The sequence below is a fragment of the Triticum aestivum genome, chromosome 1D, assembly GCF_018294505.1.
Source record: "Triticum aestivum cultivar Chinese Spring chromosome 1D, IWGSC CS RefSeq v2.1, whole genome shotgun sequence".
Lineage (NCBI taxonomy): Eukaryota > Viridiplantae > Streptophyta > Magnoliopsida > Poales > Poaceae > Triticum > Triticum aestivum.
The window spans coordinates 14,404,239-14,423,971 of record NC_057796.1 but is presented as its reverse complement, the minus strand read 5'-3'; the positions used below and the strand labels follow the sequence as shown (position 1 = coordinate 14,423,971).

The 19,733-nt window shown below is 48.3% G+C and overlaps 1 protein-coding gene across 1 annotated transcript; it reads left to right on the top strand.

Annotated features, from left to right (window-relative positions):
• The first annotated feature begins 15,441 nt into the window (after positions 1-15,441).
• On the top strand, positions 15,442-16,917 carry LOC123163026 (flavonoid O-methyltransferase-like protein Os11g0303600). The gene is made up of 2 exons (XM_044580785.1): positions 15,442-15,549; positions 16,621-16,917. The coding sequence occupies exons 1-2, from the start codon at positions 15,442-15,444 to the stop codon at positions 16,915-16,917; spliced, it is 405 nt and encodes a 134-aa protein (XP_044436720.1).
• Positions 16,918-19,733: the final 2,816 nt, after the last annotated feature.

Here is a 19,733-nt window from a genome sequence, read left to right as displayed (position 1 = left end):
CGCACTACTGGAACTTCCATCTCAAAAAGCCCCATCCCTTGAAACCAAGTATGAGTAGAGAGCACAGGTACATGTAGAGTCTGGGTAAGAAAATCAAGAACCTACTGTCTGCGAATCGCAACCTGGTGAGCTGGTGGGAGCGGCTCGACAATGGCAACCATATATTGCTCATGGGAGCGAGGAGCTGGGACTGCCGACGTGTAGTAGGTCCGAAGAAGCCCATCCTCTCCACCATTGACGATGTCTTAGCCAGCAGGGATGAATTGATGTGGATCGATCGCGTAGACCGCCATTGGGGACGAAGGTGATGGCGTTGCTAGTGGAGAGGAAGCAGGAGCGGTAGGTGCTGATCAAGGGCTTGGCGGCGATGATGATTCAGGTTTTTTGGGCGGTGGAGGCATCTAGCATGGAGAAACCGAAGAGACCAGGGAGTCGTCTTTCTTGGCGCGGGCTCCAAAGACTTTGGATGGGACTTTTGGCACCCAGAAGGAGGAATCGGGTGGTTGGCCGGTGCAATCCCGTTTAATGTGACCAGACGGAAAACAATTCCTACACCTAATCCGGTTTTTGCAAGTCTCAGTCTAGTGGCCCAATACCCAATCAATTTTGGCAGTCCCAAAACCTGGTAGCCAAGCTCTCAATCATCTCGTCAAAGCCCTGCAAATCCCTGACAATATCCTGTGGCGATGGAGAAACCTGCTCGAAAACTGTGGAGTCCATATGGGTTGGGTTGTCCTCCTCACCATTAGATATCACAATGGGCTGAAGGGTAGAAGTACTAGGCTTAGAGCCAGGCCCATGGTCAAGGCCATGACCATCCACCGGTGGAGAATCTGGTATGACCATATAATCTGGTCCAACAAATTTCAAACCGGCGGGGGATCCAGACTTGCCACCAACAGACACTAGAGATTCCGGGGAGGATCGAAATGAAGCAAAATGGATCACCAGAGGCAGCAATGCTGCCATCTTCGGTGAGATAGACAAAGAGCCCAAAGCTTCTTGAGATGACACATGATAACCAACCTCTCTAACAGTCAAAACCTCCGTTGACGTGGGTGGTAGCTATACCCCTTACGAGCAGGATAGTTGATGAACGTAGCAAAACGTAGGCTTTTCTTAGGATGACGAAAAGAAGAATGAGAACGCAGTGATTATTTGCTAGGACCATGTTGCATGGCCTGCATCCCAAGATGAGCTCTACGTTTGGATTGACTAACTAAGGTCCATTCTTGCTGACATTCAACTTGCCAGAGGCGAAACTCATTTTCCCAATCCGGGCCCCCATGCCCCCAAAGATGAAAATAACATTTGAATTGGTTGCAAACAAAGCAACATGGATGAAGAATAAAGAACCCCACTTGTTTGCAAGAAACTGTGAACAAAAAAACCCGATCTTGGAGGTGTGATACCTTAAGGTGAGAATAATATCCACCAATTGCAGATTCAAGAGTGAGGCCGACATTATCTTCATCCAACCGGAAACAATGCCGCGCGAAGGAGACCACCATCGTGAAGTGGCCCGAGTCCGAGGTCGGGTGCACAGATCTGTTGAACGTGCACCCGATCTCATTCGCCAAGTCCATCCCCGGGCCAAAGTCCAAGCCCAAGGAGATGGATGCGTGTACCGCCATGGAGAAGACAACCAATAGAGAGAGCAAAGAACGCCGGAGAGAATGGTGCGATCAGAAGAGAAAACCCACAGTCAGGTGGGTTGATCGCCGTCGTGGTGGGTGGCTAGGGTTAAGGGGCGACAGGGTGGAGGTGGGAGCCATCCTCATCCCAACTTCTGAGGGAATGATAGCTTAGATGCACTATTTGTTCTCCAAAGGTGTTTGTTGAGCTGGCATAGATCGAGCTTAGGATTTGTCACTCAGAGTATCAGATAGGTAACTCGAACCCGTAGGGTCCGAACGCTTAACGTTCATTGACAATATAGCGTTATATGAGTTATATGGATTTGGTGACCGAATGTTGTTCTAGTCCCGGATGAGATCACGGACATGACGAGGAGCTCCGGAATGGTCCGGAGGTAAACATTGATATATAGGATGATGATATTTCGACACCGGAAGAGTTTCGGAGTGCAGCAGGTAGTCATCGAATCGCCGGAAGGGGTTCTGGACACCCCCGATAGGTGTATGGGCCTAATGGGCCAAGGGGGGAAACCATCCCACAAGGGGGCTGGCACGCCCCTCTCCCTGGCCGCCGGTCCTAGGGAAGGAAAGGGGGAGGGCTAGCCCCTCCCGCCTTCCCCTTCTCATGGGAGAAAGGAAATGGGGGGGGGGGGCTCCCTCCCCTGCCTTTCCCCGCTCACCTAAAAAGGAAGGGGGGGCGGCTTGGGAGAGACCCCAAGTAGGATTCGGCCTACTTGGGGTGCCTCCTTGGATGCTCCCTCCTCCCAATATATATATATATATATATATATATATATATATATATAGGTGTGTGTGTGTGTATGTGTGTGTGTGGGAGGGGGGTGCCTCACATAACCACGACAATCTCTTAGCCGTGTACGGCGCCCCCTCCATAGTTTAGTCTCTCAGTCATATTTTCGTAGTGCTTAAGCAAAGCCCTGCAGAGATAGCATCACCACCACCGTTACCACGCCGTCGTGCTGCCGGAACTCATCCACTACTTCGCCGTCTTGCTGGATCAAGAAGGCGAGGACGTCACCAAGCTGAACGTATGTTGAACGCGGAGGTGCCGTACGTTCGATACTCGATCGGTCGGATCACGAAAAAGTTCGACTACATCGACCGCGTTATCAAACACGTCCGCTTACGATCTACGAGGGTACGTAGACACACTCTCCCCTTTCGTTGCTATGCATCTCCATGGATAGATCTTGCATGTGCGTAATTTTTTTTTTCTTTTCCATGCAACGTTCCCCAACAGAATTTTTACACTTGATTTACAAAAGAGTAAACTGGCAAAAGTATATAATCTATAGCATTAACTGAACCAGGCTCAATCCATTATAAGAACAAATGACAAAGATTCACATTTTTTCCACTTACCACACTAATATCACAGTCCCACATCCATATTAACCAACTCACTAACATGTCATGAGCTTATAAATGTTCATGTCTGCCACTTATTTCTAAATGAGGTTAACGACAGTCATTATCTACCACTTGTTGTGGAGGCTCTTCCTTAGCGTGATTGCAACTAGTGTCTTAACCATTAGTCTCTTTCCCGTCAGAAACTAACCCTAGCCGGCCTCATGGAAGTATATGCGCCCGTCTGTTTCGGTCTTGTACTTAACGGTGGTGATAGCCCCTACTCCAAGGCATACTCCAACAGAACCGACCGCAGGGATGTTCAAGACGAAAACCATCTTTGCGAGTAATTTCTATGATCACCGTGATTAGAAGCACAAAAATCACCCAATGTTAGACATCTCGCAATGTTAGTGTTACATGAACAAAAAAGAGAGGATGTAATATAGAACATACCATGACATGTTTGACGATGTTTGTCTTGGTTAAACGGTGCACAAGGGGGCACGCCCATGTTGTTCTCAGTTGGTGGTAGGATCACCAAGAGATTGTTCATCTCATTGTGCGTAAGCTTCTTCATTCTTTCAGAAAAAATGGAGAATTGAATGGAACATCATCGTAATAATCCTGACTATCCTCGTCTCCTAGGTCATCGTCATCGTCATGGATATCCTCATCATCATGACTATCTTCATCTTTTTGGCTGTCATCCTCGTCATCATGGATCCTCATCATCATGACTATCCTCATCATCGTCACCATCCTCACTATCCTCATCATCCAAATGATCTTCACAATCATCATCATCTTGGCTGAAGAAATAGATAATCCTTAACCTGTTGACCCACCCTTCTAAGTAAAATGCTATGTACTCTCCCACAGTCAGCTTATTTTTTGAAATGAACTTCATCCATCTATCCATCGCCGCAGGCGATGGTTTTATGCTTTCCTTTATTCACTTCAGTTTGAAATGACCGCTCCTTATCATCCCTGAAGAGCAAAGTATCACCTTTTGCACTATTACATTTCACCCTTATGTTGCATGGGACACACTATGCAACAGTAAAGTAAAATGCGAACCAAATTAGTGGTAGTGAAAGTAAATGACTGCAAAATGGTTATAATTATATGCTGAAGTTAAAGACCGTTACCACCCATTTTTGGAACCCCTCATTCAAAAAGATCTTGAATTCCTTTGCAGTTTCCAAGCTGTCTGCACAACTACTTTTGCAGATTTGGCACGTTCGAAGCACCATGATCCCTATTAATCATATGATGCACTTATTATTATTAACAATGGGTGAAAATGAACGGAAAAATTCGGCATAACCTTTGCTAAAAAATAAACATACTGAGTGCCAGAAATTTGACGAAACAGAAATTAATCAACGTTTCACCAAAACATTGGCACTCTTTGGAACCCTGAAAATAATGTATGACATGTCCATTAAGCACTCATTTGGATGTACTTTTCATATTTAATCTTTCGTTTTCTTAACAAAAGTTCCAACATGAATGTACGTGCGCACATCAAACATGTGCACGCAGCCTACTTGACAAAGGTTTGCTATTCTACTACTCAAACTTGTCTTAGAATTGGAAAAGTACTACTCTAATAAGCTGAAGCATATATACACGAGAACATACAAAACTATATACAGAAAACATTTGATCACAACCTAATTAAAACTTGCTGACAACTACCGATGGCGACATACTCGAAGAGCCGCGGCGGTGACATAACCATACTGGCGACAACACCCTAATTAACCCTATCCCTAGCTAGCGGTGGTTGGGACCTAACCCTATTGGCGGCGGCCAACACCCTAACCCTAGCCTTCACGGTAGGGCGACGGCGGCGGCGCCCTAACCATAGCCCTAGCAGTGGCGGCAGCGTCCTACCCGTAGCCCTAGCGGGGGTTGTAGCAGCACCCTAGAAGGAGGGAGTTTGGGACATACTGTCGGGAGACGTGCTGACGAGCTCGACGACGGGGAAGAGACGACGGGGAAGAGACGGCGGTGGGAGTTTGGGAGTTTGAGACGCGGTGGAAGAGACGGCGGTCGAAGAGCTGTGGCAGTGACATAACCGTACCGGCGGCAGCACCCTAATTAACCCTATCCCTAGCTAGCTGCGGTGGGGGCCAGCAAAACCCTGGCCTTCATGATGGTGTGACGGCGGCAGCGCCCTACCCGTAATGGTAGCGGCGGTGGCGCCGGCGACCTCGAAGGACGAGAGTGAGGGTGTTTGGGACATACTGACGGGAGAGGTTCGGACAAGCTCGACGACGGGGAAGAGACCGCGGTGGGAGATGACGCATCGCGTGGGACAAAGGGGGTGAACACTGGAGGGGGGATTTGACTTAGTGGGGCATTGACGGAGGATTTTGTGTTGGGGGAGGGATCGCGGGTGGCCCAGAGGGCCCGTCATAGAATGTTTTTGGAATTTTTGAACTATTCTGACGCTATTGGATGCTTGCCACGGGTGTGACGCCCCCGATTTGATCGTACACTAATCATGCACGCAAATGTGTACGATCAAGGTCAGGGACTCACGGGAAGATATCACAACACAACTCTACAACATAAATAAGTCATACAAGCATCATAATACAAGCCAGGGGCCTCGAGGGCTCGAATAGAAGTTCTCGATCACAGACGAGTCAGCGGAAGCAACAATATCTGAGTACAGACATAAGTTAAACAAGTTTTCCTTAAGAAGACTAGCACAAACAGGGATACAGATCGAACGAGGCACAGGCCTCCTGCCTGGGATCCTCCTAACTACTCCTGGTCGTCGTCACCGGCCTGCACGTAGTAGTAGGCACCTCCAGTGTCGTAGGTGTCATCGTCGACGGTGGCGTCTGGCTCCTGGACTCCAACATCTGGTTGCGACCACCAGATAGAAAGGAAAAGGGGGAAAAGAGGGAGAGAAGCAACCGTGAGTACTCATCCAAAGTACTCGCAAGCAAGGAGCTACACTACATATGCATGGGTATATGTGTAAAGGGGCATATCAGTGGACTGAACTGCAGAATGCCAGAATAAGAGGGGGATAGCTAGTCCTGTTGAAGACTACGCTTCTGGACATCTCCATCTTGCAGCATTTAGAAGAGAGTAGATTGAAGTCCTCCAAGTAGCATCGCATAGCATAATCCTACCCGGCGATCCCCTCCTCGTCGCCCTGTTAGAGAGCGATCACCGGGTTATATCTGGCACTTGGAAGGGTGTATTTTATTTAGTATCCAGTTCTAGTTGTCATAAGGTCAAGGTACAACTCCGGGTCGTCCTTTTACCGAGGGACACGGCTATTCGAATAGATAAACTTCCCTGCAGGGGTGCACCACATAACCCAACACGCTCGATCCCATTTGGCCGGACACACTTTTCTGGGTCATGCCCGGCCTCGTAAGATCAACACGTCGCAGCCCCACCTAGGCCCAACAAAGAGGTCAGCACGCCGGTCTAAACCTATGCGCGCAGGGGTCTGGGCCCATCGCCCTATGCACACCTGCACGTTGCGTACGCGGCTGGAAGCAGACCTAGCCCCCTTAATACAAGCGCGAGCTTACGGTCCAATGCGGCGCGCGCCACTCAGTTGCTGACGTCAAAAGAGCTTCGGCTGATACCACGACGTCGGGATACCCATAACTACTCCCACGTAGATGGTTAGTGCGTATAGACCAAATGGCCAGACTCAGATCAAATACCAAGATCTCGTTAAGCGTGTTAAGTAACCGCGAACGCCGACCAGGGCCAGGCCCACCTCTCACCTAGGCGGTCTCAACATGCCCTGCCGCTCCGCCACAAAGATCCACTCGCGGGTACTCCTACGAGCCGACCCGACTTTAATCATCACATGTGTCATGTATATAGTATATAAGTATATACCCATGATCACCGCCCAGGTGATCACGGCCCGATAGTATGGCACATCAGACGGACAAGAATGTAGGGCCACTGATGGAAATCTAGCATCCTATATTAAACATGTAGGATTGCAGGTAAAGGTATCAACAGTAGTAGCAAGGATAGGCTATGCATCAGGATAGGATATCGAGAAGCAGTAACATGCTACACTACTCTAATGCAAGCAGTATAGAGAAGAGTAGGCGATATCTGGTGATCAAGGGGGGGGCTTGCCTGGTTGCTCTGGCAAGTAGGAGGGGTCGTCGACTCCGCAGTCGAACTGGGCAGCAGCAGTGTCGGTCTCGTAGTCTACCGGAGAGAAGAGGGGGGAAGAAACAGTAAATACAATGCAAACATAAGCATGACGATGCGTGACAAGACAATGAGCGGTGCTAGGTGTGTCCTAACGCGACAGTAAGTGGTACCGGTGACGGGGGGGGGGGGGAACATCCGGGAGGTATTCCCGATGTTTCGCGTTTTCGGACAGACGGACCTAAGGGGGAAAGTTGCTAGTTCGATAGGTTAGGGAGGTGTGGTGGACGAACGGACTGCGTATTTGGATTCGTCACGTCGTTCTGAGCAACTTTCATATAGAAAACATTTTCATCCGAGTTATGGTTTAAAAGATATGAATTTTCAAAGTTTATTTGAATTTCTGGAATTATTTAATTAACAGAAAACGGGGTATGACGTCAGCATGACGTATGAGCGACGTCAGCGGTCAACAGTCCGGGTTGACTGGTCAAAACTGACATGGGGGACCCACCTGTCATAGACAGTGGGTTAATAGAAGATTAAACTAATTAATTTTTAGTTAATTAACTACTGGGCCCACCTGTCAGTGAGTGATTAGATTAATTAATTAGTTTTAATTATAAAAACATTTTCTTTTCTTCTTTTTTTTTATTCTCTGCGGCGAGGCCCGCATGTCAGTGGCTGGGCTGCCCAGTCAGCACGTTGACTGGGTGGACCCAGTCAACGGGGCCCACGGGCCCACTGGCAGTGGCACTGGGGGGGGCCCAGGCCAGCCACGTCGACGGCCGGCGCCGGAGCGACTCCGACGAGCCAAACGCGGCGGCGCGGCTCGGGAGGCGGCGCGGGTTTCACGCACAGGGGGTCTGCGGGGTCGTGGCTGGGCGCGTTCGACGCGGCTCGGCGCCGCGCGTCCAACGGTGGTGGCCGGAGGGGCTGGAACGGGCGGGGGCGAGCGCTTCGAGCTCGCCGGCGGCGAGGTGCTTCGGGCGAGCAACGGCAACGTTGGTTCGGCGCGAGATCGGGCAAGCGGAGGAGCTGGGGAGCATCTACGTGCGGTGGGGAGTGCTGCGGGCTTGAGCCGTGACCAAAAGGTCACCGGAGACCCGCCGGCGGCGAGCTCCGCGGCGCGGCGTTCGGGGCGCGCGTGGGGAAGAAGCTAGGGGGCGCGCGAGAGAGAAAGGACAGGGGAGGAGGGGGGGAGAGGCTCACCGCGCGGCACACGGAGGCCGGTGAGAGCTTAGGAGCAGCAGGTCGGCGCCGGGGAAGAAGGGGGTCGCCGGCGTCCGAAGTTGAAGACGAGCTCGGGGAGGCCGTTGCAGTGGCTCCGAGCTTCAACGGAGAGGCGGAGGTGGTGTAGTCGAGGGCGGCGACGGCGTACGACACGGTGAGGTGGCGATTGGGGCACGGTGGCCGTGTGAACGACGGGAACGGCGGCGAGCGCGTCGGGCGTGGGGAAGAAGAGAGCGGCGCGGATCTGGGGGGGGAAGAGGGAGGCGCAGGGGCCGAGAGGTGAGCGGGGTGAGTGGGAGAGAGGCCCGAGGCGGGGGGGGGGGGGGGCTGGCGCCCTTATCCTCCCCGTCGCCGGCGAGGTGGTGCGGCGGGGATCGGCCCCTGTTCCGACCCCGGTCGGGGGAACAGGGAAGGGGGCGACGGGGAGAGGTGGGCTGGGCCGGGGGTCGGCCCAGTTGGGCCAGGGGTGCTGTGGGGGGGGGGCTTCTCCTTTTTCTTTTTCTTTGTCTGTTCTGTGTTATTTTGCTTTTTCTTTTTATTTGTTTATTTTCTTTTCTGTTTTATTTCATTTAAAGGTATTTAGGTATTTTATAAAAATGTGCTTTCTCCACCATAATTACCAGTGTATTATTTGGCACCCACCGAACATTTTTGTTCAAATTTTGGAAAACTTTTATTTTTCACTTTAATTTTAATTGGAGTTTGAATTAGGAGTTTGAAAAGAAATGTGTTTCAAATGTGATCAAGCCCTGTTTAGCAACATGATTAGCTTAATCACAGAGAGTTACTGTAGCATGATCCTCAGGGTGTTACAACGGGACACAGACAAAACAGTGGGGTTCACCTATTGCAAGTATAGGGAAATGGCCGGCACTGCTATGACTCTAGCAGTGGCGGGCGCATCTAGGTACCCACCAGTGCTGTTTATTGAAGGTAGCAGTGGTGGGTGCCACGGCGTCCCCGCCACTCATTGGGTTCACCTATAAGCCCGTTCCTAGTAGTGGCCACCAGACGCATGCGCGCCGCCACAGACGAGCAAGCTCTGCTCCTTCCTCTACTCTGTCGGTGGCCCTCCCATATGTGCTCCTCATTCCTCTCCTCCTCTTCAGCCCAACAATCTCTCTGTCTTCGGTCGACTCTTCACCGGTCGGCCGAGGACCGCTGCTGATCCACCAGATCCACACCGCTCCGGCAAGATAGACGCCTTGGCTGCCTCTGCCCCTCAGTTGTCCCCTAAATTGCGGGCGTCAGACATTCCCGCTACACGAGGAGGTCACCACTGACGGTGTGTTCGTCTTTCATGGTTTCCAGTGGCGCACGTCGCCGGCCCTAACAATGTAGATTGGGATCTTCACTCGATTTTTGTTTTCTGCAACAAAGTGTTTTTGCAACAAGATTTGTTGCAAAAAGGCTCTAGTTGCAACAGTTTCAGAAGAAAAAACAGTTGCAACTAGACCTCAGTTGCAGAAAACACTTCAAAACAAAATTCTTGCAAAGATGGTTGATCATGTGGGTGGATCGGATGGCCATCCAGAGCTCCATCCAATGGCCAGCGAGGCTATCGATCATCTTATAATATCCAACGGCCAACTCATAGCATCACACAAAATGCTATCAATCCACGTGCTACTTTTTTTGACAGCGGATGGAACATTTTTTATAATGCTAGTGGTGGGCAATTTATCCACTTTAAACTAATTTAATGGTTATAGAAATTCAGTTAATTAAATGGATGGTCTGTTATTTCTGATTTTCTACTTTCTTTCGTATATATCTTTTTTCAGGTCTATTAAGTATACAGTCCGATAATTCGGGTTTTTGTGGATTTTTCTAGCATATTGATCCTTTTTCTGATGAGCCAGTCAAATATTTTTAATATATAGTAGATTGTTTTGGAAGAAATTAGTAATGCATATATTGTGCAAATCTTTGAAACAGTAAATGAAACTTTAATCACGCGTTAGGTCACATCTTAGACTGTTTATCAAAAAAATGTCACATCTTACACTGGTTGTCCCATACGCAAAGTTTAGAAACAACTTAGCTGTAGGAGGAAGCTGGCATTAATATTTAGCTCATCTGTTCGGACGTGGAAAGACACATATCATGGGGTTATGCTGGCTTATCCGATGTACCCTACTTCTCCAAGTAGCATGGTGATACCATTCGTCGTTATCGCCGAAGGAGAAATTTGTATGGCGTCTAAACTCAAGATTCACACTTCCTCCGTTCCTAAATATAAATCTTTGTAAAGATTACACTATATACTACATACGAAGCAAAATAAATGAATCCATACTCTAAAATGCATCTACATACATCCGTATGTGGTTCATAATGAAATCTCTACAAGGACTTATATTTAGGAACGGAGGGAGTATATGCTAACGCACATCAACTTTCATGTGTCCTATTATTAACGGAAGTCGGCAAAAAAGAATTTAAAAACAGAAACAAAGGACGTGCATCCAAGGAGAACTTCCATCTAGGCTTGGATTGTTTTGGATAACGGGTCAGATACGTACCCTGCCTCCTCAGGTGAAAGCTGCCATGATTGATGAGAAAGCCAACTCGTATAGGACACTCATATACACCAAGGATGAAGGACGTTTCGGCAGGCCGGCCGGCCGGCTACCAGCAACACTACTGTTTATTTACTCTTCATTGTTCGTATTTTGATCGGCACTCGAACGATGTTGCGGCCGGCGAGCCAGGTACTTGCGCCATGGAATGCCGGCGGGCATGGTGCAGCTTGCTAGGGTAGCTTGTTTCCTTAGCAGTGGAGATTAGGTAGGGTTTCTCGCAATACAAATGGGACATTTCTTCAGGCTTAGGCTAACATCTAGTTAACGGTGACGGTCTATTAGGTATTTATATGTCATCTCTGGTCCACCATACTATGTTACGCGGATCAAGTGGTCATAGTTTCATAAGTGTAGAAGATCCTTTATATTGATGGTTAGTATTTTCTGATTAACATGGGATTTTACAGCACATTTTTTGGCTTTTGATTAACCCATCAATTAAATTTAACACTAGATGACCGTTGCGCCCTTTGACGCAAAGAGCAGTTGCAGCCAAGAAGCCAATCAACGTATGAATAACATGTCTTACAAAAATCCACAAAGGGGCAAAAAACAGATGCAACTAAGAAGTAAGGTGAACTATTTAAAGGATTTTTTCTTGAATTATGTGAAATTGATTATGTTTGTATTACGTTCGTAATTGTCTTCTATTTTCTTGAGACAGCTTAAAAAATACAAAACAAATACGAACACAATACAAACATAATCATTTCCAGATAATTGAAGAAAAAATCCTTTAAATAGTTCACCTTACTTCTTAGCTGCATCGTATTTGTCTTGTATTTAGAGTGAAATATAATTATTAACATGCTCTTGAGCAGGTGAATAATTTTTGTTTAAAAGGAGGATGACCCCCGGCCTCTGCATCTGGGCGATGCATACAACCACTTTATTAATTATTCTAACAAGACCTTACAAAGTCATATAACACTTAGACTAAAGCCGCCGTCTAAGCAACAAATGTCGCTACACCTATCCAGCTGATGAAGGGGCGCAGATAGCCTAGGCCTAATACCAAACAGACATCGCAGCCAAGCCTAACATCTAAGACCTGAGACCCCAACCTAGCCATTTGCCGGGTTTGGGCCACACACTGGTCCGACGTGCTCTCATAGGCCGCCATCGCCAACTGCCACCGCTCCATCTTCAGAACTGTACCGATGCATCAACCTTGCTCGGTCTAGCTATCGTCGACGCCACCACGGCGCCCAACGGCACCTCCTCCCTGCGCGCAAACAGCTGAGCACGTCGCGGTCGCCACTGATACACCTCAGTGCCATGCTGCCAAGTACCACCAGCCGACACATCTTGATGTCCTTGGAAGATCTGTCGTGCGTAGCACCTGCTGACCAGGCATGACAAAGCGTAGCACCTGTCGGTCAGGCATGACTTGACATCTCCACCGAAGCTCCGTGCAAAACGAAACCGCTCCACCTCCTACCGCTAGATCGGCCGCACCTCCACGCATGTTGGGGCCCCGCCACCCTTGAGACGCGGGAGGGAGGAAGATCCCCTGCCACCGCCGTCGGCCTCCGGGCGCAAGCCGGCGGCGGGATGAGGGGAGGAAGATGGGCTAGGCCCGGTGGCGGCTAGGGTTGGGGAGCCCTCGAGTCGCCCGAGCGGGGGGCAGACGCGGGGGGCGGCGCGAGCGGGAGCCAGACCTCTTGAGCAGGTGAATGGATTCTAAGATCTTTTTTCATGCCCCGGCTTTCTTCATTATGGAACTGTGAAAATAACTGTGAGTTTAAATGGGGATGTTACTGCATACTACACATTTACATATGATGGTGATCCTTTACACCCTTGACGTAATAAAAAACAGATATTATTACAATTCCGGGTGCAGATCGCTCGGTATGGCACCATCGAACAAACAATAGCCGCGAATAGAATCGGGCAGTGCAACAGCCGGCTTGATAGAAATCTGGACGACACACCCCGGAGCAAATGGCCTCAACCTTTAGAACCGGTCCTGCAACACACCTGCACGCATCTGTCTGGGTGCCACCACCAACCAGTTAGGCCCGACAGTGTACAACATTCAGGTGGACTGCCTTGGCCTTACCGTCGGGGCACCAATAGGCGCCCGTGCGCCGGCCAAATCGTTCGGCTGGTCAGCCCCTAGCCGCACGATGCGCGTGTCTACACCGCACGATTCCTCCCCTCGCTACCTCATGCGCTCGTCTTCTTCCTCTCGACACCTTCCCCAGGTCTCCTGCTTCCTCCCCTCGCTGACCAGCCATGACTCCGCGCTTGCCCTGCGCCGCCCACGCTCGTCGGCGCCCGCGGCGCCGCAATCGTCCTCGTCGGCCGCCTGCGCCGCCGCGCTCCGGTCACCGTCGAGTGTTTGCAGCTTTTTCGCCGGGCGTTTCCAGCATCCTTGATGGAAAGTTCCCGCACTGCCGGTGGTGACCACCGCAACTCCGGGGAGTAGCATCACCGCCGCTCCGTCGGACTGGTTCCAGCACCGATCTCGCTCCGCCGGTCCATGGGTGCATCATCCCAAAAATCAAGAGGTCTCCCCCCTCCCCTTGCAGCTCCACTGCACCACGGTTCCAGCTCGCCGGACAACGGTTGCAACATCCCAGCCGCAGGGGGTCGCCTTGCAGCTCACTGGACCGCCGTTGCAGCTCCGCTGGGCTGCAGTTCCAGCTCTTGCGGCCATAGTTTGCAGCTCCCCTTGCCTGGTTGCGGCACGCCATGCCGGCAGCCATGTGGTCTCGCTGTCACCGATGCAGCAGATTTGTCGCCCGTAGTAGAAAAAAAACCCACGGTTGCAGCTCCCGTGCATCGCCATTGTAGCACTGGAATACTGCTGTAGCTTTTTCCTGTGGCCGCCAGTCGCAGCTCACCTTTGCGCCCCCACCCATCATGGATGTAGCAAATTTGATCACTGGTTTCAGCAAATCTAGATGGCCGTTCCTACAAAAATCTGCCACCATCGTTGCTCCCACCGGTTGTAGCAAAAAAGGTGTCCGGTTCCAGCATCTGGTCTGGTCGTTTGTAGCAACAAAAGTTGCTGGTTGTAGCTCCAACCCTGGCCGGCTCCAGCATTTGGTGTGGGCGGTTGTAGCTTTTTGGTGGATGGTTGTAGCTTTTTTGGTGGAAGGTTGTAGCTTTTTTGGTGGACGGTTGTAGCTTTTCTGTCCACCGGTTTCAGCTCCCCGGCGTGCTTCCTCCTCTGTCCCCGTCCTCCCGTGTTGTCCTCGCCGGAGAAGCCGAGGCCCTCGCCGGAGGCAGGACGAGGAGAGAGGCAGAGAGGTCCGCGGAGATAGAGACGGGGGAGAGAAATTGCAGCTCACACGTAGCCGGATGTAGCTTTTCCGTCCACTGGTTTTAGCTCCCCCGCGTGCTTCCTCCTCAAGATGGCAACGGGGACGAAACCCATCGGGTTTTTCCTTCCCAAACCCATCCCCACGAGAAAATCGCTAGCCCGTCCCATCCCTGTCATCGTGCGCGGGGCTAGCTTTTTGCCCGTCCCCTAAACCCATCGGGTTTTCTAAACCCACGGGGAACATACGGGGAAATCGACATATTTAAGAAAACATAAGGACTGGAGCTCTGCCGCTTAGATTTAGAACTCTACCACTTATGCTAAATGTTGATTTTGAGGCAACTGTGCTGACCGGAGTTGCAAAAATATCACATGCTAACATCCTCAAAGTTGGATAGCATGTTCCACAAAATTTCCACCAATCTAACACACTAAATTTATCTTTGGACAATGGAACTAGCTCATCTTCCAAGGAACGGTCTAGCTCATATTTCATCTTAAAAGATGTTTGTCATTTTTTAGCAACACATTCATTGAAGAGTGAACATAAGGACTAGAGCTTGCAAAGTAGAGAATGAGCAAGATGGATATCCACGATCATCATCACTCTCAAGATTGTACTCCTCGAATACGCTTATTGTAGTATTTTGACGGGGATGGCGGGTTTCGGGTTCGGGTATTGTTGAAACGGGTTTCAACCTATGAAACGTGTCGGGTTTTATACTTTACCCAACAGCAGCCCCGTGGGGTTAAAAAGGCGCCTATCCCTGTCCCCTAATAGGATAAAAACCCGCGGGGACGCGGGTTTCGAGGCCCCATTGCCATCTTGACTTCCTCCTCTGTCCCCGCCGTGCCGTGTTGTCCTCGCCGGAGAACCGTGACGCTCACCACAGGCAGGACAAGGAGAGAGGCAGAGAAGTCCGCGGAGATGGAGACGGGGAAGAGAAATCCAAAGACGAAGCATGCGCGGATGAGATGTGTGTGGAGGAGAGTTAGGGGAAAGACGACTGCGTGCGGGTCCTTGTGCTATGTGGCGTTCGTGTGGGCGAGCGACCGGCCGAATCGTTCGGCTGGCGCGCCATTCTTATACGTTTCCCTTACCGTCGTCCCTTTGAGGCCTTCACCAGAACATCCGACTCCCAGCAACCCTCTCACCGCTCTATCCCCACAGCCACGCGGTAGGGCAATGGTGCAGAGCATGCAAGTATGCCACGAAGAAAAAATTCAGAGGTGCATACATCAGGCGCTCATTAATACAGGCCGTACCCGGACAGCACGTCGGTTAGACGGCGATGTACATAGCAAGCATTCAGTAACTGTTGGAGCCGGCATAACGTTCTTCGGCAGCACAACCATTCGTTAGCTTTACACAAGACGGCACGAAAGTGTTATGCTCAAAGTCAGGCTGAACGGCTCAGCTCGAAACACACTCTGCATAAACAACTGGTGTTGCCAATCGCCGGCCAAAAAAAGTACAAGAACCGGCCTCCCCAATGACATCCTAACTGGCAACCGACAACACAACAAAGGTACTTAGCAAACCGTGTGCCAGGAACGCCGCGAAAGATCTGCCGACTCTTTGTTAGATGGAACTAGGCCAAACAAGGCATGCCACACGTGGGCCTCACAAACATATCACGTCTGCCTAGATGGTGAACTGAAACACAACTGCTATAAAAGAACTTTAGCATCTGAATTGTGTATTCTGTGACTGATATTGTTATGCTTAGGTAGTTTGTAGTTTTCTACTCACTAAAATGGAAAAATATATTATGTTCTGTGTTGTCAGTAGAAAATATTAAGGCATGAATTTTGAGGTCCTAATGTTAGTGATCTTGAAACTAAATATTTTTCTACGACGATATTATCTTTTAGAGATTGCGTCTGCTTAAGACTTTCCGTGTGTATTATAGTCACTTTATACAAATTCCCGCCGCAAGGCATGGGGTGTCCTCTATTTTCTTTTAATTGTAGGTCGCCGTAGCATTCTGACATCTAGTAGGTGAATACATGTGCGCAGGTTGTTGCTTCGAAAAGAACATGTGTGTCATGGCCACTTGTCAATTGTGTGCAGCATGAGCAGCTACCATCATTGGTAGCAAATGAGTATTTTTGTTAATTATTAGGTCGCGCCGCCTCATAATTTGCCCCTCTTATGATCGTGTGGTGCTATCAGTCCTATAAATTAGCCGTAACCCTCACAGCTGCTGTCCATTTGTAATGCCAATAGCAAAATTAAGGGAAATGGATCAGACCACAGCCATGCCCATGGTAGCCACCTCGAAAGCTGATTCCTACTCTTCCCAATACATAATAAGTGTCGCAGTTTTAAACTAAGGTTACTTATTGTTGATCCATTTGGTAGCATGTGCTGCATAACTGGAGCGATGAGGACTGCGTGAAGATCCTCACGCAATGTAGACAGGCCATTTCCCATGGAGCCAAAGCTGGCAAGGTGATAATCATTGATACCGTCGTTGGATCACCCTCACACCAAATGCTTGAAGCCCAGGTCACCATGGATTTGGCCATGATGATGTTATTTAATGGTAAAGCAAGGGAGGAGCACAACTGGCATAAGATGTTCATGGAAGCCGGATTTAGTCACTACAAAATTCACAATGTCTTGGGAATGCGGTCCCTCATCGACGTCCACCCGTAGCTTGGTTATCCAACAATATCTATTATTCAGCGCATGTGATGTTGCTTAAAGGGTGTATATGTCGGTGATGCTTAAAGTTTGTATGGTCTTATATGTGGGTGATGCTTAAAGTTGGCATGCTTATCTATACCCTCTACCTTGGCATTGTTCGTTGCAGTTGTGTTTTTTGATTAAATGAATACCTTGCTCATATTACTACCTAGTGCATTGATTGACATGATTTGCTACTTATATTTCTTTTGCTCGTTGTAAATTACCACTAGCATAAACCGTTAAATTCAAGAAGAATATTATAACATAGGAATTAGTCAGAAATCAGTTATCAAAGTAGAACAGCAGTATTTGCCAATTAATCTGTGTTGAAGCGCTTCGGTAGCAATACATGGATGTATGTGTGGATCACTCATGCTTGTTGTTAACAGCTGCTTCTTCGTTAGCTCTGCATCAATCGCCTCCACCGCCGTCCCAGCACATGACTTCCATAAGGATGGAAGTATGGAGTCCCTATTAGTGTTTGGATTTGGCAGAAGCGAGAAAAGGAAGAGGTTAAGATTAGAAAGAAAAGGAAGAGGAGCACACACCTTCAACCCATTTGTGAAGAGATATGTAGTATCAATTTTCCCCTGAGCATAATCAACAACTTTGTATTTGAAATAATGTAGAAATAAGAAGTTATATGAATGCATATTGTAGGGGTGGTGGGATTGCCCGATACCTTCTCCCAAGCATGTAATGTTAACTTCAATCATATGCATCCTTGACCATTATTTCATATGACTTATTTCTACACATATAATTTAAGATTATGATAATAGTTTTCTCGACAAATCTGCTTGACTGTATTCTCGCAAATTAATTAATATACTATTTTCTAGTCCGAATATAAAACGATATCATTGGCAAGAATATATCTACTTGATTTATGAGCATACTACCATTAAAAATGAGTAATGCTACACTAACAGACTTTTACAGGGGTTTTACAGGGTTAGTTTCAGTTGACAAAATATGATTGGATAAGGGGGAGGGAGGGACCACACCCCAGCTGAAAATCAGGGGGGGGCAGTCTAGATAGATGGAAGGAGTCTGTAAACGTCCATGTGTTTAGCATTATCGTTAAAAAATATTTATGGGTTGATCAACAATGACTCACAAAGTTAGGCAATTATGAACACGAAGAAATATACAGAACTAAACCAATGTAGATGCACCAATGCTCAAGGGTCTACTTGCATTCTATTGTTTCGCTCCAGATTTGTCGGCCTTGGTAGCAAAGGCATGCCAGTCGATTACATAAGGTGTGTCGGCATCATGTGGAAAAATGTGGCCGTCGGGAGCGCGTACAACTACATATGTAAAACGACCTCCTGCCCAACATGACAGCGCTGACCATGAGCTCCGAGTGGCCTGCATCCTTGCCGTGGTGCCATGCATGTAATGGAACACCGCCCAGTCTGGCTATAAAATAGCATGCAACCAATTGATCATGTTGCTATCAAGAAAAAAAACAGCTAATTAGGATTTGGAAAAACTCACACTACATGATAATTAATGTGTCGGTCATCAAATTCTAGGAGGCCCAGGGTTAGCGGTTCCGATGGTGGTAGCATGCACTCGGAGGCCGCGAGACACAGAGAGGACACCACAGGTCAGTCGACCAGAGTTGAAGTGGTCGGAGCAGCCATGACGGTCTTGATGGTCTCTTTTTTATTTTCGTGCAAAAAACAAACTTCATGTTTTTATATGCGGCTGAACCTTTTGTGCATCCACGCAACCACTGGATTGAGATGTCGGAGGTCAGGCTGCCAAGCATGCACGAGATGGCAAGCGATCCGATGATCTTCACCGAGTATGAATGGCTCGTTGTGCGGCCCTTGGTGGATGCTGCACCTGTTCGGCCCTCTAGAATAATTAAGCTTGAGGAGTTCGATGTGGTAGTACTACCTCCGTTTCAGTTTACAAGTCCTGCGCGTATACTCAGGTTGCCAATTTTATCACCTTAATATACGGAAAAAACTAACGCCCACACGTGTGGGCGTTTACACATCGCCCACACGCCTCCATCACCACTCATTTTGCCACGTATGAACAGATGACATCAGCAGGAATCTTTTTAGTTTTTGGCTTAAAAATGTTTTATCTCCTAATTAAAAAAAGCATATTAAAAAATTGTTTTCATCATTAAATCCGTCTCGACGAGATCTTCAAAACTAGACCCCATGTTGATATGTTTCGACGAATTTTTTTGTGCCCAAATGTTGCCATGATGTTTACACTGTAGTTGCCATGTGGCAATTTTAGTTTGTAGATCATGGCAATTTTAGTTTTTTGATGATGACAATTCCAGTATTTTGACCATGAAAATATTTTTTTTTTATGAACCATGGCAATTTAAAGTGCATGTATCATGGCAATTTTAATTTATGGTGCATGGCAAGTCTAGTTTCTTAATTCTCCGTTTTATAGTATGTCAAAATTTACTTTTAAATGTAGAAGAAAATAGCTGAAACATATCATGACAACTTCAGTGTAAACATCATATCAATTAATGTGCAATAGACACAGCAACTTTTAACCAAAAAAATCATCAAAATATATTGATATGAGATCTAGTTTCAAAGATCTCATCACGAGGGATTTAATGGTGAAATTGGATCTTCAATCCTTTTTTCATTTAAGAGATAAAACATTTTAAAAACAGAAAATCCAAAAAGATTTCCACTGCATGCATGCGGTGACATGGCGTAGTCTGTGTGCTATAGGGCGTGTGGGCGGGTTTGACTCCCACCACACGTGTGGGCGTTAGCGTTGTCCTT

What these genes read in the sequence shown, in the direction of transcription:
- LOC123163026 (XM_044580785.1), top strand. Translation starts at nt 15,442, where the DNA reads ATGGTGCAGAGCATGCAAGTATGCCACGAAGAAAAAATTCAGAGGTGC. An exon ending in CACGTCGGTTAGACGGCGAT is followed by an intron (nt 15,550 to 16,620) that starts GTACATAGCAAG and finishes TCCATTTGGTAG; the next exon opens with CATGTGCTGCATAACTGGAG.